Source organism: Neoarius graeffei, chromosome 7 (assembly GCF_027579695.1).
Source record: "Neoarius graeffei isolate fNeoGra1 chromosome 7, fNeoGra1.pri, whole genome shotgun sequence".
Classification (NCBI taxonomy): domain Eukaryota; kingdom Metazoa; phylum Chordata; class Actinopteri; order Siluriformes; family Ariidae; genus Neoarius; species Neoarius graeffei.
The window spans coordinates 53,788,682-53,812,279 of NC_083575.1; the positions used below are offsets into that span (position 1 = coordinate 53,788,682).

Consider the following 23,598-nt stretch of genomic DNA (forward strand, 5'->3'; position numbering starts at 1 on the left):
ATGAGCATTGATACACGAATCCATGGGTTTAGAAGCTCAGGTGACAATTCCATAATTCAATGCAAAATCGCTAGCTGCTAAACTTGGTCTACACAGGCTGTGCACTGAAACCGTGCAAGCTCGCGCAGCCTGCTGGCGCTTCCACAGGTGACGTCATGAATCTGGCTCCAGACTCCCTTGGGATTTTTCCAGAAGCGTTTTATTTATTTATTTTTTCTGCTGTAGACAGATAGCCTTGTGCAAAATTACCCTTCTGGATGAGTGTGTAAAGGGACATTCTTTCATATTAAAAAAAACCTAATTTGGTCCAGGATATGCACTTTAACGATCAAGGGGTTCAAATGAATCACGCGCTGTTCGATTCATGAACAAGAATCAAAATCACAGGAAACGCTGTAATCCCATGTGTGTATTATCCCAGGGAAGGAATGGAAACTTCTCTCTCGTATATCACTTACACTATCAGAGATGATCTGTTACGGGGACATGTAGCCTAGAAAACTATCCGATTCATTCACGTTGTGGTTCGATTTGCTGAAAAGAATCGAACGAATGAATCATTAGTGAATCGACTCTCACAAACTAGGATGCTTCATGTTGTACACAAACACGCTTTGTGGTATCAGTTGTAAAAGAAAACAGTTTAGAACTATGTATATAATCGATTGTTTAATTTATTAGCATTTTCTGGACCTCTTAACTATATTCAATAGTAAACTGGATTTAATCCAATTTACTCAAATTTTAAAGGTACTACGGAATAATAGATTATATATGGAGTTACACACACTGGATTTTTCTCCTTCATGTAAACAAGTGATTGTGGTAAAGCTTAATAATCTTACAAAATTTCAAGAAAATAGAGATTTTGAAAAATGAATCGGTCTTCACCTGTGTGTAGTGTAGTGTAGTGTAGTGTTTGGTTGTAGTGCATGAGTCATTGTGTCTGGCTTCACACAGCCGGAACAAAAAACACAGCACAGTCAAGCTGGGGCCAAACAAACCCGAGCTGCTCCAGCAGTCAGGCTGAGTGCACAGCTGCCAGGCTAGCACACTGTCACAGGACAACTCACCAGCTGGTATATAGCTCTTATAAACCTTTTCCCCACATACCAGGAAAACAACAGAGCCTCTCCTGCAAGGACAGTCACCCTCACGGAGAGACCGAGACCGTGGAAATGGCCACAGCGACAGTGGCTGAAGCTGAGCAGACCTCCACCGATGCAGCTAACGCTTTCTTACACGTTCATGATTCGGGTTGGACTGAATCTCAGCTTCGCAAGTACCCGTTCCAAACTAAACAAATCCCACGGCTTTCTCATACAGACCCCCGAGCAGAGATCCTCATCAACAACGAGGTAATATTGTCTTTATATGCCTGCAGTAGGTATGTGGAGAGCTAACTAGTTGCTATATCATATCTAGCGTTGATTGATTGATTGATTATTTTTAAGTAAACAGGGCATGCTAGCTAGAACACTGTTCCGTATATGTTAGCTGGGTTAGTCATCACTAACCATAAACAGTGATTTCAGTAGACTGTGCTTATGCACATGGTGGCAGAGAAGAGGTCTATGGACAAACTACTGAACATCATGGACGATGCTAGTCACCTTCTACACACCGTCATCAGCAACCAGAGGAGTCTGTTCAGTGACAGAATGCTCCTTTCCAAGTGCAGGATGAACAGACTTAAAAACTCCTTTGTCCCTCACGCCATCAGGCTGTACAGCTCCTCTCTGGGGGGAACAGGACGATAGAGGGAATGGGAAGGAGCAGTAGCCTAGCCTGACAATGTGCAATACCTCTCCTGCTAGATTTTTTTTCTCCCTCCATATTTTATTTTTTTTATTTCTATATGTTAATAATTAACTTATCTAGAAGTTTTCTCTATTTTTTCCCTCTGTTTATTATGTAATGCTGCTGCTGGAATTTTAATTTCCCTGAAAGAACCCTCCCAAAGGGATCAATAAAGTTCTTTCTACCTATGATCCCATATAGACTACCTAGCTCACTAGTAACACTACTGTCATCCATTATCTGTAGCCGCTTATGCTGTGCAGGGCAAGCTGGACCCTATCCCAGCTGACTATAATGGGGTTCAAGTCACCAGGGCTGACACATAGAGACAAACAACCATTCACACCTACAGCCAGTTTAGAGCCACCAATTAGCCTAACCTGCATGTCTTTAGGCTGGTGGGGACCCGGAGTAAACCTATGCAGAACATGCAAACTCCACACAGAAAGGCTGGGCTCGAACCCAAGACCTTCTTGCGGTGAGGCGACAGTGCTAACCACTACACCACATCATTTTCCGTTATTGTTTACCATGAGCAATGTCGGATATTCAAGCTACTGTATCATACATTTTATGGTGGTTAGATGAAAATAATAATAGTGAATGCGTAGCATAGTGCTCTACAGTTTCACTTGCTTATAGACTGGAATATAAATCCAGGTGTAGTTCCGTATAATGAGCTTTCATTGCGTGCATTAGAAGCTGCTCGGAGGCTTTAGTCATGCGAGCGCAGTGCGAGCTGTTGGCCACGCCCCCGCGCTTTATTGGTGCAAGTACAAAATGTTCTGACCCGACAGCACGCGCGCTCGAGCCCTGACTGACATCAACAAAGCGTTTAGATTGGCCTTATCAAACTTTTAGTTCGTAACAACGGGTTTAAAGAAAACCATTTCTTTTCTGGGTTTTAAATTAAGGTATGATTTGGGTTGTGAAGTATAAGTGTGTTTTTGAACAGAAATCAGTCTGAAATATTCGCTGTCAACACAACAGAACATGCCGTTCAAGAACGAGTCGGCTCTTTGAACCGGTTCTTTTAGGTGAACGCTAAGAACCGACTCACATAAGTGAGTCATGTTTTTCTTTAGATTAGATAAAACTTTATTGATCCCTTTGGGAGGGTTCTCTCAGGGAAATTAAAATTCCAGCAGCGTCATTACAGGATAAATAGAGAGAACTACTTCTAGATAAATTAAGTATTTACATATACAAATATAAAAAAAGTCTATTGCACATTGTCCAGTATTGCTTTCTGTCAAGCCAAGTCAGCTTTGTCAGTTTCTTCATATGCACAGGTCATACAAGGAAATTACGTTTCTCTCTATCCCATGTAAAAACATAGACAAATATAGGACTGACATTAACAAGACAAACATTAAAGTGCAAGACAGGACCAATAGGTTACTGCTCCTTCCTGTCCTCCTGTTAGCCATCCTGGTATTTCTTTAAATTGAAAAATCTTCACAGTGAACTACAGGGTATAAACACAAGGCAAGGGCGGCACGGTGGTGGAGTGGTTAGCACGGTCGCCTCACAGCAAGAAGGTTCCGGGTTCGAACGCAGCGGCCGGCGAGGGCCTTTCTGTGTGGAGTTTGCATGTTCTCCCCGTGTCTGCGTCTGTTTCCGCCACAGTCCAAAGACATGCAGTTAGGTTGACGTGGGGCGGCCTTGGGCTGAGGTGCCCTTGAGCAAGGTACCGAACCCCTGACTGCTCCCCGGGCGCTCTAGTGTGGCTGCCCACTGCTCTGGGTGTGTGTGCATGTGTTCACTGCTTCAGATGGGTTAAATGCAGAGGATGAATTTCACTGTGCCTGAAGTGTGCATGTGACAAATAAAGGTTTCTTCTTTTATGATCGTTTATGATTTGGGTTAAAGGATTTAAAAATACAAAGCAGTGTTTTGTTAATCAAAAAGATGTTTGGAAGCCGAAAGAGTTGGCTCGTTTTGGTGAACTGAATCAAATGATGTGACTCATCAAAATAATGTTTCCGCTTATGGCGTCAGGTTGGCCGCTGTGTGGCGCTGTTCAGCACTCAGAAAAGCGGCACGTTCCTGCAGTCACGTAGCACAAGCGAGCGTGCAAACCCTCCCCCCGCAGAACTAACCAGCGCCTTCTTGTGCACTTTCGGTATCTAGCAGGCAGTTTATGGCAGTGTTACAGCCTGGATGTATATCTAGGATGAGAATCTTTTATTTTCACAAAACCAAGCCCAAAAGGTTTTGTGCATATCACATTTTAGTGCATTATTATTATTATTATTATTATTATTATTATTATTATTATTATTGATGTGGCATGACCCTTAAGGAGTTAAATGGGCCTTCGGTTCAAGAAGTCATGTGTCTGAATGTGAGCAGATGTGGATAGAGCTGAAACACTACTTTGATTTTCATTTCAGATTGATTTAAAATGATGCCAAGGCACACTTGTCCATGACATCCTTATGTCCAGTCTTGTAGTTGCTTTATTAGATTGCCTCAAGGAGCTTAAGTTTATACATGCTACATAATAAAAGATGTACGCATTCAAAATGTTAATCACCTTGAAATGTGAATTTATTGATTTCCCAAATGGCTTTCCTTTCACAACCATCCTCCTTTTGCCTGTGTATCATCAAGCCAGAAACTTGCTCAACCGCCCATTTATGATGGAAACCCTTAGTGTGATTGTGACAGCATCTGTGGTTAAATGAATTATACAAACAATGTAGAATTGAATTCGTGTGCAATTAAAATTAGCATAATATGCATAATACAATATAATATAATACTAATATGGTATATAATGTATAATAATATAATACCAATATGCATAATACAACATGTTAGTTTATAAAAACTAGAACATATTGAAAGTTATAATATTGAAACGTTTACCACTTGGAAGTGTGGGGGGGGGAGGAAACTTGACACAACACTCCATGAAGCAGTGCTAGAATGAATACAGGCATGAATATTTTTTATTTTTATGCCTCCGCCACTGTAAGGTGCAGGAGGCATTATGTTTTCGGGCTGTCTGTCTGTCTGTCCGTCCGTGCGTGCGTCTGTCCCGAAACCTTGTGAACGCGATATCTCAAAGGCTAATGAAAGGAATTTCACCAAACTTTCACCATTTGTACGCTTTGGGATAAACATAAACTGATTAGATTTTGAGATCAAAAGGTCTAAGGTCAAGGTCACTGTGAGGTCAAACATCTGTCCGAAAACCTTGTGAACACAATGTCTCCAAGGCTGATACAAGTAATTTCACCAGGTCAAGATTACTGTGAGATCAAATGTCCATCCCCGAATCACAACTTAACAAGGCGTGTAGTCTACCGGGCGGAGGCATCCCCATTGACTCCGTTGGCGTCGAGTTCTCATCTCATCTCATCTCATCTCATTATCTCTAGCCGCTTTATCCTTTTACAGGGTCGCAGGCAAGCTGGAGCCTATCCCAGCTGACTACGGGCGAAAGGCGGGGTACACCCTGGACAAGTCGCCAGGTCATCACAGGGCTGACACATAGACACAGACAACCATTCACACTCACATTCACACCTACGGTCAATTTAGAGTCACCAGTTAACCTAACCTGCATGTCTTTGGACTGCGGGGGAAACCGGAGCACCCGGAGGAAACCCACGCGGACACGGGGAGAACATGCAAACTCCACACAGAAAGGCCCTCGCCGACCCCGGGGCTCGAACCCAGGACCTTCTTGCTGTGAGGTGACAGCGCTAACCACTACACCACCGTGCCGCCCGGCGTCGAGTTCTATCTAGTTTAATTTTTAATTTTTTTAAACCAAGCTCTATCAATATGTGATTAATTTCACTGGTAATGCCAGTCATATGGTCATAGTTACTAATGACAGCATTAAATGATTAAGGAATTTATAGCAATATAGCTGTTTATTCATTAATTTTTTAGAAAATAACATTTTAGAAAAGTTTTTTTTTTTTGCCGTTTTGCTCCAATTCTGACATGACCCCATTACAGAGTAATAGTGGAAAATGTACAGTTTTTAGTGTGAGTGGGAATGGAGTGTTCGAGGCTTTTACAAAGCAGTTATCTTTTTGTGAATTGGGCTCGGGGATACCATGCTAGATGATTTAAATTTTAGGAAAGGCAGCAGGCAAATCGCTATTCTTTCCAGTGCAAGAGCTAGCATCTGCCAGCAAAAATACTGCTGTATCTATCCAGACAGGACTAAATTTATCAGATGACCCCAGAGTTGAACAAACAGCAGTAGGTCACTTGGTCTCTAATTTCCTCAGGGAGGAGAAAAACACTGACATGGCTGATGTCCATGGGTGGAAATATAATCGCAGTGAAGCACCTGCAAATGGTGGAATTACTCCAGGTTTCCATGTAAATTTAATCCTGTCTGACTAGAGCTGAGGTGTGTTTTTCGGGATCTTATGTAACTGATGATGAAAATAAGAAGCTAATGTATGGGTTATGGCCTGCCTATAGTTGGCACACATTCAAGAATGTGATTTGGGTCATTGTAGTATGTGAATATTGCGTTAATGTAAATGGGTATAGTAGCTAGGGACAGAGGATATTTCTTGGAGTGAGCAAATAAAAAAAAAGCTTGTTATTTAAGCTAGGACAACAAGTGACTTCCTGCTCAGTGTGTTCCACAAGGTCTGACCTGTTTTCACTGATTAACGTCTGGCTGGAGTGATCGAAGCTCGTGCTCATGCATATAAGCAGCCCCAACTGCATAAACAATAAAATAGTGAAACTTTTTATTTTCCTCGTCTGGTGAGCAGATAATGCTCAATAAACTCTATAAATATGCTAAAGAACTAATTACAAAAATGCTCCTAGTTAAGTATTAATAAAGCTCTAGAAGCTGTAGAATGCAGATTATAATTTAATACATTAAAAATGATCAGCTCCATTATCAGTGAAACTATTTTTAACTACCCAGACATAATATAATCTTCTTTTAAATACATTTGTAATTATACCAAAATAAGATGGCGTTATCCTGACAAGTGTGCATCAGTTTTTCAGTTGAGGTTATGGATTTACAAAGCAGCAGTTAAAGAACAATGTTAGGAAGAGTGTTTTTTCTTTTTCTTCCATGATGTTCTGGTTGAATTGAGCTGGCCAGGACTGTCTTTGGTATATGTGACGTAAAGGCTACCAAATTACTAATCAGGTTTCAGATTACATCAGCTCCGTCTTGACCACAAGTACAGAAACTTAATTTCGCAGAGTTTCAGTGGCAAAGACTAATGCGATCGTAGATGGACTGGGTTGGCAGCAATTTGTCAGACGTCTTGTTTTATCCTGGTTGAATCATGACACCACTTAACTTGTCCAAAACAATTGCAGAATTCAAGCTAAGCTTGAGCATTAGCCTTTCATGGTGCAGGTTTATCTGAAAGTGTATGTTATTATCATAACTGAACAGGGCTTACGATTAGCTTCCTTCATGGAACTGAAATTGACCATTAGCTTGGTTGGTTGAAATAAGCCTGGCTTACCTAGTGAGCTTTCATCTTGGATCCATACTCTTCCAGGATTGTACTGATGCTGAGATGGTTGTGTAAACGAAGGCGAATCTGTCTTGGAGCACCACTGTTTTTAAATTATGATTATATTTAGCTTGACCTACGTTACTTCTTGTTGAACATTAGGGATTTAGAGGTTATTTGGCGTTGCCACCTGTGTAGGATTATGACTGATTGTAAAAGCTTTGGCATCTTGAGTATATGTGTGTGTTAAAAGCCAATAATCCATACTATCTGTATATGTTTATATTAATGCTACCATTTTTTTTTTTTTTTTTATAGGAACCTGTCGTGTTAACAGACACCAACTTGGTTTATCCAGCGCTCAAGTGGGACATCGGTTACTTGCACGAGAACATTGGCAATGGGGACTTTTCTGTGTACATTGCTGAAAGCCACAAATTCTTATATTATGACGAGAAGAAAATGTCGAACTTTGAGAACTTTGTACCAAAGTCACACAGAATAGAGATGAAGTTTTCCGAGTTTGTAGAAAAGATGCGCCAAACAGAGGAGCTGAATGGAAGACAGAGGTAAGGTGTATTAATGAACCACTTATCCTGTATCTACAAAATTGGTGGCTTAAAAATGTGTTAATTGCTGTTGTCTAGAATTCAAACCGTGGTTCATGTGTGTCTTAATGTAAACATATATTTTGCGGACAAATTAAATTTACTAGTTTGGGTTCAGGCCTTTGTGGCAGATTGCTGTAACAGCCGGTGTGCAAAGTTGTGGGACGTGTTTAGGTGCATGAAATCCAATCAAGGAAATAAAATCACTGCTGGGTGTCGTGAAGCTAGCAAGCAGAAAGAACACTGACCTCTTCATGCACTGATTTCACTTCTGTCACTGCCTCAGTTAGACATGATGTTTTGATGTGTGGAAAAATAAACAATCTCATCGACAGAATATCAAAGAGAGGTTTAAAGGTCCCATGGCATGGTGGTTTGTTGATGCTTTAAACGGGCTCGTGGAGGCTTCCGGATGTTATATCCGCAGCCTTTCTCGAAATGAACCCTCGGCACGTAAATATAGCTTCCTGGGAGAAAGCCCCATTTCAGCGCTTTTCCCAGTGCGTTGTTTTGCTAATGAGAAGCAGGAGGCGGGGAAGGGTAGAGGGTGGGGGCGGGCCATGGGGGGAGGGGCTTGACCAAGCTGCGCGCGCACACGTACTCGCTGCTATTAGCGCCTGTAGCCACGCTGCTAAGACAAAACCCCGTTCTCCCTCGGACTCCTTTCGTAAACTCAACGTGACGCAGAGAGTGAGAGTGTTCGGAGTGGTAGTTTATGAACGTATAATACCCTAGGCTTGAACATGCGCTCCATAACCAAAGAGGATAGAAGCAGCAACTACAGCAACATATCGCTTATCCAACAGAAGACATGCATTGCGGAGCAATAGTCAAACATAAGCTCATAAGTTACAGTCAATTTCCAGACTAAACTCAGTTTAACAGAGCATGCTGCATGCTTTTTAGTTTTGTAGCGCAGATTACCTGGCTAACTGCAGGAAGCGGTTAGCTACACAGCTAATGTAGCCATTGCTAGGCTAACGCACCGATTTTAAAACACGGCAAAACGACTTAACAGTTATACACTTACTTGTTCGGTGTTTGTTGCTGATGCGGCAGGGATGCTTAGTACGGACCCAGGCTTCAGTGACAGTTGATGTGCAAAACCTGCCCTGTACTGTCCCAAGTTGTGGAAACATTCCTCAGGAAAATGCTTCCGACAAACATACACCGTCTTAGGTAGACTCGACGGCGTATTATTGAAGTAAATAAAAGTAAGCCACTGCGTCTTCAGGGGCTCTCCCGTCGGCAGTAAAAACAGACTCTTTTCTGTGTTGTCACATCCATGTACAGTGCAATTTCCATGTTTCGCTCGCTTAGGTGATGCCATGTTGTGTCCTCTATGGTCTCCTCACTACAACTGGGCGGGGCAATCCATACAGTGGGTGGGAATCCAGAGGGGGGGCGTGGGGATCATCTCCCTTGCTGACGTAGTAAAGGGAAGAGCTTATCAACGCGCTGTTTTGACGCGCCATTCTCAAATGTTGGGCATAGTTTGGTTTACACATTATGAAATTTCTAGCCACTGGGGTGACTTAAGAAGGTCAGAGGAACTCATTTTAACGTTAAAAAACCTCAGAAAGTGAAAATTTCATGCCATGGGACCTTTAACAAATATTGTAATCTTTAAAACATATTATTCATACAGTACCTTTAACTCAACATCGATGTTAAAAAGTGGTTTGTGGTTATTGCCAAAAGACGGCTTGCCATTTTATGTAGTACAGCATGTGCCTGTGCGGGTTGGATTTTAGCTCCGTGGTCTAATGTTAGCAATGTGTGTCCTCTCATCGTAGTCTGGCTCAAACAACACTTGGCATCATTTTGCCTGAGCTCAGGAAATATGATGATATGAACTATTTCACTGAGCTCAGTTCATCATTCTGCCATAATGTGTTTGTGTTATTTATTTCTTTATTTGTTTGTTTTTAAATTGACCTGCAATCAAAACATTACTATATTATAATCACTAATAATTTTTTTATGACATTGTGTTTGTTAAAGCGGCAACCTGTGCTCAGAATGTTTTTTTTTTTTTGATGTTTAGTCCTTGACAATCTCATTTTAGTCACTTTATATTCATTTTACATACGGTACCATTCAAAAGTTTGGACACCCCTACTCATTCATAGGTTTTTCTGTATTTTGACTGTTTTCAATATTGTAGAACAATACTGACTACATCAAAACTATATGAAATATGGAATTATGTGGTGAACAAAAAAAATGTTAAAATGTTTCAGTTTAGATTCTTCATAGTCGCCAGCGTTTACCTTGACGCTTTGCACACTATTGGCATTATCTTAACCAGCTTCATGAGGTCGTCACCTGGAACGCTTTTCAGTTAACAGGCGTGCCTTGCCAAAAGTTAATTAGTGCAATTTCATGCCTTCTTAATGTGTTTGAGCTCAAACAGTAAATAATAAAAATACAGTAAATAGTCCTATTCCACAACTGTAGTAATCCATATTATGTCAAGAACCGCTCAACTAAGTAAAGAGAAACAACATCCGTCGTTACTTTAAGACATGACGTGACTTTTAATTAATAAAAATAAAGAAAAACAATTGAATTGTCCAAACTTTTGACTGGTACTGCCTATATTAAGACTTGATGCTTCTTTTGGTAAAATGGACTAATATATGAAGTGCTCTTTTTGTGTTAGACCACCCGTCTAAGCAATATTTTTATGTATACAGTACCAGTGTCCTGATTAGTGTTTAACTTGCTGTACCATACTTTCCAAGTGTAAACTAGTACAACACGATTGCTTTTGTCTCTTCACTTGTTGCCTCAATTTGTGCTATATGATTTTCTTTTTAAAGCAGATTTTAAATTGTGTTCTCCAGCACTGCTCAAACACACTCTGAAATGAATGTATGAGTTTTTTTTTTTTTTTTTTAATTGTTGTTCATGACTCAAAAATGGTCTGGTATAAGAACATTAGTGCTAATCATATAGTGCACACTATGACAGATGGATTTCGACTGGATCATTGATTTACTCCTTGTTTAGTTGGACTGAGTTGTATGATTACGTACGGTTTGCCAAAATCGCATTTGATGTGGAAAATTATCTGGCCACTTTGTATACTTTTTTCCATTGAGATGGCAAACATTTAATGGAAAAGTATTATAGTTTAAAGATTAAATCCCTTTACAGGACACCTAATTTACTGCTTTTTAGAAAAAAAAAAGCACAAGGTGTTACACGGAAATGCCAGTTTGTTAGAGTGCACATACAAGGTACGTTGATCTGATAGGTGCATCATGTAGATGTTGTTAGTAGTTGTATAGTTACTGACTGTAGCATGTTTTCCTCAGCTAGTCTCTATGCTGTCTATATAAAGAATCCAACCACCACAGGAACTCCTCTGCTCAGATATTATATGGGTTCTAGATCCAAGACTAACGCTGACATGGTTGTGGTATGAGTGTGGCATTGTTGTGTCCCCCCCAACAATGTCACTGCTCAGTTGAGAACAGTTTGCCAACCAAAAGCGGTCCTGTGGTCAGACACTAACCACTAATGAGGGCCTACATGATGCTTTAGAAAAAGGTATGTTGTAATTGTACATGTAATAAAGGCCAGTGTTTGTACATGCTGTTACCATGTCTGTCTCACTGCTGTGCTGAGAATAGTCAATATCTGGGGAGAAGTCTTATGGTGGTCCCTTTTCATGGATAAACAGATGACTTGCAGCCCCCTCTGATATATATATCTCTGTGTCCAGTGGATATGAGCAATTGCATGCTCTGATTGGCTACCCTACTCGTAGGATGAATATCAGCTCCTATACCGTGAGTAGAGAAAAACAAAATGACAGAGCGTGTTGCTGAACCAACTGAGGAGGAAATAAAAACTATACTAGACCCCCCCCCCCCCCCCAAAAAAAAAAAAAAAAATCAAATATTTAAAAGAAACAGAAATGGCTAAAGGGCGGCACGGTGGTGTAGTGGTTAGCGCTGTCGCCTCACAGCAAGAAGGTCCAGGTTCGAGCCCCGTGGCCGGCGAGGGCCTTTCTGTGCGGAGTTTGCATGTTCTCCCCGTGCCCGCATGGGTTTCCTCCGGGTGCTCCGGTTTCCCCCACAGTCCAAAGACATGCAGGTTAGGTTAACTGGTGACTCTAAATTGACCGTAGGTGTGAGTGTGAATGGTTGTCTGTGTCTATGTGTCAGCCCTGTGATGACCTGGCGACTTGTCCAGGGTGTACCCCGCCTTTCGCCCGTAGTCAGCTGGGATAGGCTCCAGCTTGCCTGCAACCCTGTAGAAGGATAAAGCGGCTAGAGATAATGAGAGAGAGAGAGAGAGAAATGGCTAAAAGAATATAGTTGTGTGTCGTGTCCCTCAATATCGCTTGTTCCATGCTCCAGCCCAGCTGATGGCAGTAATGCACCTGGTTTGCCAACTGCCAAAAATCATGAAGAAGAAGAAGAAAAAACCCCAAAAATAAAAAAAAAGCAACAAAATATGGAATAAAAGTATTTGATGGTTAGGTTTTTTTTTTTTAAATCAATTTTCAAGAATTATTAGTATAGCATTTTCATAAATTGCTCCGGTCATTTCACCGGTTTGTTTACATTCTAAGCAGAAATGATTTTGTCTGTACTGAAGTTTTGAATAAAGTTTTTCTCATCTCATTATCTCTAGCTGCTTTATCCTGTTCTACAGGGTCGCAGGCAAGCTGGAGCCTATCCCAGCTGACTACGGGCAAAAGGCGGGGTACACCCTGGACAAGTCGCCAGGGAATAAAGTTTTTATTTATCGAATTTGCTAAATTAAAAAAATATATATTTATTTATTATTTTTTATTTTTTAAAGAGTATACTTGCAGCAAACCCTGAATGACACAGTTGGGAGAAAAATTGTTGTGGATTTTCTGGGATTCAACTGGAACTGGATCAACAAACAGCAAACCAAACGAAACTGGGGGCAGCTAACATCAAACCTTTTACTCATAGGCATGGAAGGTACAACATCACAGCATAGTGTATAACCAGCCATTTTGTAGCACAGACATCCACATAATAAAGCTGCTTTGGTATTTATTTTTCATTTTTAAATTGCCTGAATGATTTTAATGTCCATCTCTGCTGTATTCTCTTCCATTGAAAAGGCAACGTGACACCAGCGCATTATGATGAGCAGCAGAATTTCTTTGCACAAATCAAAGGTTACAAGAGATGCATCCTTTTCCCACCAGACCAGTTTGAGTGTCTCTACCCTTACCCTGTTCATCATCCATGCGACAGGCAGAGCCAGGTATTGCTACTACTTCAGAAGGAGTTGGCACTTCAATCTTGAAACTGCAAATAAGGATGAAGTCATTTTTAGTTTTGCTGTACCGGTATATTATGTAAGAAATAAAACACAACGACGTGCCGTTATCGGAAAATTATCAAGTTAGGTGATGTCATCACCCAGAAGCTGATTATTTTCTGTTAACAAAACGTTTTATTCCCCTTTTACTACAGGAACTTGTCAGTGCTAACACTTAATTTTATTAATAAATAATACATTACACATACTATAAAGATAATTTAATGTTGAATGTCCACAAAAGACGTTAGTTCCTGTTATCACTAAGGTTATAGCAGCTATAAACCCTCGTTCTCTCACCAGCCTCTCTTCTCTTTCTTGAAGTTAATAAAATAAAAAATGCAAAAAAAAAAGTACAAGTCCTCTGTTGTGAAGACTTACAGAAAACCTCCTTACAGAAAAGTTAAGTGTCAACAATTACACGCTTTAAAAAAAAAAAATCTGCTTATGTGGAGCGTCCAGCATACAAGTTGTTTTTCTATAGAAATGCTCATGTATTAGCTCGAGTGCGTTATAAAGCTGTCAGTTGCTTCGCATCTGGAACTTCTCAGAGATGATGGTATAGAAAATTAATCAACATGTACAGTATTTGCCAATCAGATTTGATAATTCAGCAGCGCTGTGGTACAAGACAGTTGATTATTCATGCAGAACTTATTGCTACTAACACTGTGATTGGGGGAAAAAAAAAAACCAAATGGTTATAATCTTTGTTGCTGTTTCTTGCATTCCAAGTGTTTTTTTAGTAAATCGGTGCTTTTAATGTTCTACAATCCTTGATTTTTAAAAGTATGTTAAAGTATAGGCACACTTACAAAATTATTCCTAATTGCATATTCTTTGCATTGTAGGTTGATTTTGAAAACCCCGATTATGAAAAGTTTCCCAAATTTAAAAACGTCTTTGGATATGAGGCTGTTGTTGGACCAGGGGATGTGCTGTACATTCCTATGTACTGGTAAGAGATGTTTATTAGCTATATGTATAGAGTACGCTTAGCTTGATTTAGTCCCAGTAATGTGATTGATTATAAATAATTTAATGAAATAGTATTGAATTCCAAGTGGTATGGTCTGTCATTTTAAATTTGTAAAAGGCTACATACAAAGTTTTAACCACTGATCTATTAAAAAATAAATAAATAAAATATATATGGACAATCCATGAAATAAAAACTTTCTGCACTGTGTGTTTTTAGACAGTAACACATTGCTTATTGTTTTGGTGCTATATGCTTAACTTTGGAAGGAAATGCAGTCTTATTGCAGGTTTTGAATATCAGTGAAATAATCTACTTCAGCAATATTACACGAGCAAGAGTGCAGTTATACTGAATATCAGCACGGCAGCAGCCTCATGCCTATGGCTGAGTCACAGCTTTTCTAATATTAATAATTAATATTGAATAACTGACATTTCTGACACTATAAGGACAGTAATTTTGTACATTTTTGCTCCACAAATAGAAATAGATCCCAAAGAAGCCACACTCCCTTTATAGCCCTGCTGGTTAGCTAGCTCACACTGATTTTGTACGTTCCAGGTCTGTGTCAGTGTTCCTAACTTGACTGAATTAATGGTTTTAGTGGGACTCTTGCTAGAATTGTGATACATGGTGCATACAGACAAGTGGAGCGATGCACACAGTGAAACATCCCAGTGTGATTATACTAAATATCAACGCTCTTGGAATGCCGTTCGACCAATGAGACTAATGGACCAGAACTAACTGTAGGGTGATTGTGTCCTTTCAGATAGGGTTGCGACTGTATGTCTCAGATTTTGTTCATTTTTTTTTTTTTTTTATGTTTGTTGCTTGTGATTAAGACGAAAATCCGTAAAGTATTTTTGCTGATTTCTGACATTTTATTTTGATTCCTCAGAGAACTAAAATGTTAATATAAATAATATATTAAATACTAGCAGGTTACCCGGGCTTGTGTGTGTGGGGGGTGAAGCTCAGATGTAATTTTGAAAATTTATTTATTTAAAAAAGTATGTGATATATGTTAACCCAAGACAAACAAAAATCCAAACATCCACCACCCAGGGGCCCACCGGGGAACCCCTAGGGCCCAAATATGGAATTTCTGAGTTCTGCCAAATTGTGGCTATCTCCTGTACCTACGTGCCAAGTTTAGTGAAGATCTGTTGAAAGTTTGTGCTGATAAATGTAATGCGAAAGGCATTGAGGGAGGGGGTGGGTGGATGATGTGCCCCCCCCCAGGGACCTCCCTGGGGCCTGTACATAATTTTTTTTTTTTTTAAATATATATCTGCAAAATTTCGGGTCATTCCCCGACCTACTTGCCAAATTTGGTGAAAATCCGTCGAGAAATGGCAACGTTAGGTCAAGACAAACAAACTTTGCTGCTTATTATATAGATAGAACATGTAAAATTTAATATGAATTAAAATTAAAAGTCACAGCTTGTCCTTAAATTACTATATAAACTGACCTTCTGAGCATTTAGACAGATAGGAAATGTGTTTGTTGTTTTGTATGCCTTTATTTCAGGTGGCTGAATAATATTTCTGGAGCTGTTAAATCTTATGCATGGCTTCCCAGATGAAATTTTTTCAATTAGAAAATATGTTTGTCAGGGGAGTGAAAAAAAAATGTTTGAATTCAGCCAAAATACTTTACGAACTTTGGTTTTTGGTCACAAGGAAGAAATGTAGAAAAAAAAAATCTGAGACATGCAGCAACAACCCAATCCAATATGATTGAGTATGAAACCAAAACAGGAGTGATACTGTCCAATTGCAAATAGACTGCGGTGTATAAATAAGCAAGTCACACTTTTTAGAGTTTGACTCTGAAATTGATTAATGACTCTTGAATGAATCTTTCTGTTTAATAATGCAGGTGGCATCACATCGAGTCCTTGTTAAATGGAGGAGTAACTATCACCGTCAACTTCTGGTACAAGGTAGTCATGTTCATGCTGACTTTGCAACTAGAATTCTCTCATTCTCTCTCTCTCTCTCTCTCTACACACACACACACACACACACACACACACACACACACACACACACACACCCCAGTCAGCAAAGCTTGAGGTTAGGGCTTTGTGTAGGTCAATGAGCTTGCTTAATATGCAGGGGAATTGTCATGCTGGGACAGATTTGGGCTGCCTGGTTCCAGTGAAGGGAAATTGTATTGCTACATGTGCAATTGTGTGATTCCAACTTTGTGGGAACAGTTTGGGGAAGAACCACATACTGGTGTAATGGTTGGGTGTCCACATACTTTTGGCCATATTAAAAAAAAAAACTTTTCTATAATAAATGATCACTGAAACATGCATGCAGTCAAATACTTTGTTAGCTGTTGTTTTTTTTTTAAGTCTTATTCTTAGATAATTAGTAATAATAATAGGTAATAGGCTAATATGTTTAAAAAAAAAACAGCCTTACGTTATAGCCCTTTGATGGCTCAAAAACAGGGTGAAATCTGATGCTCCTGATTTAGAGCTTAAAACGTCAAGTGACTCCTTGCAAAAATTGTAAACAAACTGAAATATAAAAATATTTTTATAATAATGTTGGCGCTGCTGCAACTGAATCAGTGTCCCATGTTAAAGCTCAGGAATACTTTGAATGAATGAATGTACTTTCCCAAATGACCTCGCAGTGACCATTTAAGCAGCTCAAAGGATCCCTAGTTCTCCGTTTACCTACCACGACTTGGGTTCTACATGGATACACACATTGTAGAACCTGTTACTCCCAAAGCTCAGACTCATTTCAAAACTGCTTGTTACGTCAGTCCAGCCATAGAGAGCCTTTTGTATTATGGGATCTCGTATCACAACTGAAACCTACCTGTATTGTTCTTTTCAGGGTGCACCCACTCCAAAGAGGATAGAGTACCCACTGAAGGCCCATCAGAAGGTGGCCATTATGAGGAACATTGAAAAAATGTTAGGAGAGGCCTTGGGGGATCCACATGAGGTACTGAAAAGTAGAGCATTCAATCATAGTGTTTTTTTTTCTATTTTTAAACACTTCAGTACTGCATTGGAGATGGTCCTTCTGTCTTTTGACCTTAACCTAGATACAGAAATATTTGTCGCTAACCTGCTTTGAAGCAAAATTAAATTGAGCATACCTGTTTTGACAGCTGTTCAGGTTTTTATTAAGCCTTTCACATGAGAGTTTCTTTGATCATATCTTCAAGGTATAAAATGACGTTGGGCAGCATGTTTGGTGTGAGCAGTTCACACATTCGCATAGTCGGCAGACGTTGCTTGGACCAGGCGTTCCCAAACAGTTCGAGCAAACAACCCCAAGTAGATGATAAGTTTTCTGCGACCTCAAGCCTTTGACCACTCTACATGTTTTAAATTCTAGATGTATGATGCAAAGTAAGAGACTTAAAAACCAAAAGGATATTCTTTCCACTGACTTACCGGTCTCGTAAATGTTCTTTTGTTTGAAGAAAATAATCCACGCCGAGGTGGTGTGATAAGGTCTGACGTGAAGCAGCCTAGTTTATGCTTTTTGCATGATTTTGTGTGCGTATAGGAGCAATGGTAACGTAAGTTGCATTATTATTCACATACTCTAGTATCTTGTGTACATCTGGAAGATTTAAAAGCATTTGACAGTGTGTCAGAACCAAAACATCCCAGTCCATTAGGTTTCCAAGTCACATTGTAAAATGTTTAGCAGTTTTATGTACAGTGATGACCTCTGTAACTTTCTACTGTCATCATGATTATTATGGGCTACATCTCAAATCGGATACTCTGACCTTGCATTCAGAAGTATTTACTAGTCTAGAAAATGTAAAAGGCTGGTAGGCAAAACAGACTTTTCAGGAGGGTTCAAGGCTAGAACAGAGGTTTTTTAAATGCAAACACTAACCAATAGGAAAGTCGATTAGCGTTACTATTTAATAACACACTAGAATAGTGTATAAGAATGCAATTTGAGGCACAGTGCTCGTTTGTTTTGTGGAACTACATGGATGAAGGAAATTTCTTTTTTTTTTGCTGAACTACATTTGTGCAGCTTGTTAGTATAGTGAAAGAGTATAATAGCACGTTAAATTAAACATGGCTTATCTGAATGCGACTCCTAGAAATATCTAAAAATATTAGCACAAAATCTGTCGTTGATATTTTATATTAATATAAATATAGAGGTAATTTATCGAAAATCGCATGCTGATTGGTCGAGAGATTCGGACTAATTCTCGATAATCACCTCGAGCGACGCGGCCAATCACTTTGTCACTGTAAGGCTACGTTTACATTAGACCGTATCTGTCTCGTTTTCTTCGCGGATGCACTGTCCGTTTACATTAAACCGCCTGGAAACGCCGGGAAACGGGAATCCGCCAGCGTCCACGTATTCAATCCAGATCGTGTCAGCTCTGGTGCTGTGTAAACATTCAGAATACGCGGATACGCTGTGCTGAGCTCTAGCTAGCGTCTCATTGGACAACGTCACTGTGACATCCGCCTTCCTGATTCGCTGGCGTTGGTCATGTGACGCGACTGCTGAAAAACGGCGCGGACTTCCGCCTTGTATCACCTTTCATTAAAGAGTATAAAAGTATGAAAATACTGCAAATACTGATGCAAATACTGCCCATTGTGTAGTTATGATTGTCTTTAGGCTTGCCATCCTTCCACTTGCAAGTAGTAAGTGATGTGCGCTGGGATCACACACACAGCGGCTCAGTCCCGAATCGTGGCTTGTTCACTTCACTCGCGCGCTGTGTGAGCTGCGCAGGGCCCGAGTGCGCACCCTCCAGAGGGCACTCGCTGTTCAGGGCGGAGTGATTTGGAGCGCAGGATGCCTGCGGAGCCGAGCGTATCCGTGTATTGGTGTTGCTGTGTGCACGCTAATCGTTTTAAAAACGTTAATCTGATGATCCGCTGATACGGTCTAATGTAAACATGGGCTAAGTGAGGAGGAATTTCAAATTATGAAAGAAAATGCTGTTCCTAAAAGCACTAAAGATGCTATGAAGTTTGGTCTAAAACTATTCAAAGGTAAGATGGAATTGTGATTGATTTTATTTATTTTTTTTATCTGTTTCAAAACAAAGTATTTTATGTGACTTGGCATAGATAAGTGACAAGTCTGCGCTGTGCCGTTATTACATTTTGCATGCCGCTTTTGAAGTTTGGAAAAAAAAATTTTTATGATACAATTTTTTTTTTTTTAAAAAAGCACCTGTATATTTATACTAAAACAATTATCTGCCTCAGGCTCAGTGTGCATATCAGTGAATAATAACCTTGACTTCATCTCTTCTTATTCACCTCGCCTTCGGTGAATAATTGTTAAATATTAATAATTGAATGAAACAAAAGAGGAGATTGTGTTTTCTCTCTCAAAATCTCATTTGTAGATCAAGTGACCCAATGTGGGGCCGTGACTCACTGTGAGAACATTTAACCCAACCCATGGGAAAAAAAAAAGGTTCTGGTTTCAAAAGGCTGCAGTTGTTTTTGCATTTTCTAGTAATTCTTGCAGTATTTTATCTGATAATCTGGTGCCAGTGAACCATCATTGTTAATCAGTAATTCTGGAAATTGGAATTTTTTTGGCGTTTATAAGCTGTTAGCTGTGTGTGTGTGTGTGTGTGTGTGTGTGTGTGTGTGTAAAATCAAAGATAACTGACTGTTATTCCATCTTTCGACAGGTTGGGCCTTTGCTGAACATGATGATCAAGGGGAGATACGAACAAGGTTCGAGTTAATCACCAGTTTACCTGTAGTGTGCTGGGTACAGTGGAGCACAGGGATGTGGATGGATACTTGTCTGTACATTCAGATTGTTCTTCACTGCATGGCAATGTTTTGGCTGGATACATGTCAGTCTGCTTTTAATATCACAAGCTGTTGTATCTGCTAAAGGAAGTTACCACTCGAGAGAATCGATTTGCTCTGTCTTTTGAGTCCTCATAATGTGATTTAGTTATACAATGCATTGTGGGAGAAAATACATATTCAGAGTACATATGCCCCTGCAATAGCACCCATTTGTGTTTGTTACCTTGTTAAAATAGTCAAAAGATGACTGTCAGAGTGCTTCCAGCAAGCCAAAGTTGTGTTCCTCCAACAATGGCAAATTTTTACTGTATACTGTAATTTATACAGGTTATAAAGTTATACTTCTGAAATCCGTGCTGATGCCCCTCTCCAAAGAGTGTAGAGTACAGTCACAACAGTGATGCACAGGAAATAGTTTTCAACCCCTGAAGGAATGAGACTGTTAATGTGTGGTGTTTTTTTTTTTAAATGAATTTTGATAATTTGCTAAAATATTTTATCTTTCTGTGCATATTAAATCATCTGTTTGTTTGACCTGTGCATTTGTTTGAATGTAACCTTATTTTACACATGGTACAATTTTTAGGACTCGAATTGCAAGCTAGGACGAATATTTCATTTACTATATTTGAAGACTTAAGTCTGAGTGTGAACTCAATAAAAACGCATTTTATAGTAAGAAAGTAATCTCCTAGGAACGATGCTTCTTTATATAATGATGAATCTGAAAGTCAGCCGTGTTAAAGATGCTAGTCAAAGCCACATACAAAAGGTCTAACTTGCTTATTGTCTCAGTTTATTTGCTGAACTGAGATCTGATTAACTAACTGTTTTCCAAATTAGTCTGTTTTCCATTTAGGCTGTTTTTGTAATGTAGATTTATTGATCTTTGTGTTCTGTTTATCTTCAGTCGCAGAAGAACGTTTATGATTATTTCAATGACCGATCTTTGCACCTAAGAGAAGTTCGAGTTGATATTGTTCTGCAGTGATAATTGCACAAAAGTGAATTATTTTGTGGATAGCTGAAATTGCTGGACTTGGTTTTGTAAACACTTACTGTGTATGTGCCAAATTGATTTCCCTAACATGGAGTTGTGATTGAAATCAAAGGATTTCCTCCAAGCATTTTCACTTTTTTTGTTGATGACGTGTCTATGGCTTGACTGTACTTCGAATAGAAAGAAATGGTCAGTATAGCATTAAAAAAAAGCAATACTAAGTGCTTTATACTTAATGTAATTTTATTTGTATAGCACTTTTAAAAATTTAACAACGTTTGGCATTTTAAATGTCTGCATAATAGTCACTATGTAGAAAGCACTGCTTGTGGTTAAGAGGTACTTAAGGTTGCAGGATTTTGAAACGTCGCCCTTTCTGGTAGAAAAATGCTATTCCTGGTTCATTCCGGTTGAAAATTTTGCAATGCACTCTTTTATGTGCAGATTAATTTCAAGGTTGCGAGTGCACACATTGAGAGAACTCTCTGTCCTGAACAGTACAGTGCACGCTAAGAAGCATGCCTAAAAAGTAATGATCCTGATGGTGGAGAGACATGCTAATTATTATTGTAGTATGGAGTTTAGGAAGCAGCCCCAAATATTCAGTATTTGTGCTTACTCAGTATTACAGAAGTGTAAAGAGAAGAAAGTAACTTTTTTTTTTTCTTCCCCTCACATCAATGTAGCTGTCACAGTTACAGAGTACCAGATGAAGGAGCAAAACTGCTCAGCATTGCAGCAGCTGTCAGCCGTTTAGCACAGGCTGCCTGATCAAGCTGAGCTGCCACTGTGGATCTCTACTCATTCTGTAGTGTTATAAACAGGACGTATCCCACAGAATGAACTAGTCGCCTATTATTTTATTAGCTAATCTGTGGATTTTGTTCTTTGGCCTGTGAAGAACATTTGGCATGAGCCAGAGCACACTGAATACGGAGAAACTAGCAACTGGGAATCCAAACTTCACAAGGAAGATAAATTGGTGAGCCATTATATATCATTTCACCCTCTTCCCATCAAGTGAGAGAAGAGATGCCTTATCTGTTCAGCAAGGGGGAAAGAAAAAAAAATCAGTCCTGAAGCCTTTTACTCTTCCACCAGTGTAGCACTGGAGTTCACTCTTTCACACCTGTTTGTTTCTCTCTTGCTCTCATTAGCTGTGGCTCCTGCCAGTCACTGTGTAGATAGACGACTTTTGTGTCTGAACTTGGGGTGAGATGATGTTTGACGTATGAGTAACAACATGTGGACAAATTTCACACCAATTCCAACCCCATGCCCTGACATATCTCTGATTGAAAGTAACTATTGCAGGGTTATGCAAGGTCAAGAAGATCAAGAAGCAAAGAAAGAAAAACAAACACTATATGCACTGTAGCTTTTATTTATATCTGTAATTCAAATCATAAATGCCATAAAATGGAGAAGTCGACAACGTGCCACATGATGAAAGGGACGGGGATGTAAGCCAAAATAATTTTGTAAATAAGAAAATATTCACTTGTATTCAATTTGTGCCCATTTGTTAGGCAAGTGTCACTTCCACGTACATTATCTGTGAACTCGCTGTTAATTCACTGATCACTTGAAATTGCATTTAAATAGTTTTTACTTGGAGTACTCATCAGATTTGCATAATTAATTCTGTTTCGCCTTAAATTTCTAGAGAATATTGTCCGGGTACAGGGTACCTTTTTTTTCTTTTTTTGGTCAGATATTTAAACACCCAGGGATTTTAAAGAAATGAAGGTCTTGCAGAATTAAGCATTAAAAAAAAAGTATTATCCAGTTGTGTTTTTCCTTCTTGTTAACTACAAATTTCCTGTTTTATTGAAAAATATTGCTGTACTGTATTAGTCACTGAATAAGATGCTCCACCCTGTTGTGCATGTAGTTCATAAATCAAAGGCTCTTTAGCTGCAAAGGTACACTGTCTTTTCCCAAACCTTCCCAAATGTTTCAGGATGCTTGAATTCATTGTTAAGAAATGTGTTTCTTCGAGAGAAATAAACCCTTACCCATTATTTACCATTAAGCTGTCCAAATACTTAATGAGTTATATCATATTGTTTAATGGTAACAATACAGATGTAGTGTGTACTCTATGGAAAAAGCTCTCTGCCTTTTTTCAACTCCTTCATTCTGCTTCAATTTTTGGGTACGTCAGTATGTCTTCTTTGTTGTCTCGGAAATCACTGCCTCTTTGCCAAAAGGGAGACTTCAGTGATGCCAACATCCATCCATCATCTGTAGCTGCTTATCCTGTTCTACAGGGTCGCAGGCAAGCTGGAGCCTATCCCAGCTGACAATGGGTGAGAGGCGGGGTACACCCTGGACAAGTCGCCAGGTCATCGCAGGGCTGACACACAGAGACAAACAACCATTCACACCTACGGTCAATTTAGAGTCACCAATTAGCCTAACCTGCATGTCTTTGGAGTGTGGGGGAAACCGGAGGAAACCCATGCAGACACGGGAAGAACATGCAAACTCCACACAGAAAGGCCCTCATCGGCCACTGGGCTCGAACCCAGGACCTTCTTGCTGTGAGGTGACCGTGCTAACCACTACACCACCGTGCCACCTGATACCAACATTGGGAA

At 39.6% G+C, this 23,598-nt stretch overlaps 1 protein-coding gene across 1 annotated transcript; it reads left to right on the forward strand.

The window, feature by feature from the left end:
* The first annotated feature begins 913 nt into the window (after nt 1-913).
* Nucleotides 914-23,030, forward strand: hif1an (hypoxia inducible factor 1 subunit alpha inhibitor). Its single transcript, XM_060925977.1, has 9 exons — nt 914-1,358; nt 7,590-7,840; nt 12,701-12,849; nt 12,996-13,141; nt 14,050-14,156; nt 16,068-16,131; nt 17,048-17,158; nt 19,866-19,911; nt 21,682-23,030. Exons 1-9 carry the CDS (start codon nt 933-935, stop codon nt 21,750-21,752), a joined length of 1,371 nt encoding a protein of 456 aa, XP_060781960.1. The 5' UTR covers nt 914-932; the 3' UTR covers nt 21,753-23,030.
* The last annotated feature ends 568 nt before the right edge of the window (nt 23,031-23,598 follow it).

What these genes read in the sequence shown, in the direction of transcription:
- hif1an (XM_060925977.1), top strand. Translation starts at nt 933, where the DNA reads ATGAGTCATTGTGTCTGGCTTCACACAGCCGGAACAAAAAACACAGCA. An exon ending in GAGCTGAATGGAAGACAGAG is followed by an intron (nt 7,841 to 12,700) that starts GTAAGGTGTATT and finishes TATTTTTTAAAG; the next exon opens with AGTATACTTGCAGCAAACCC. An exon ending in TTTACTCATAGGCATGGAAG is followed by an intron (nt 12,850 to 12,995) that starts GTACAACATCAC and finishes TCCATTGAAAAG; the next exon opens with GCAACGTGACACCAGCGCAT.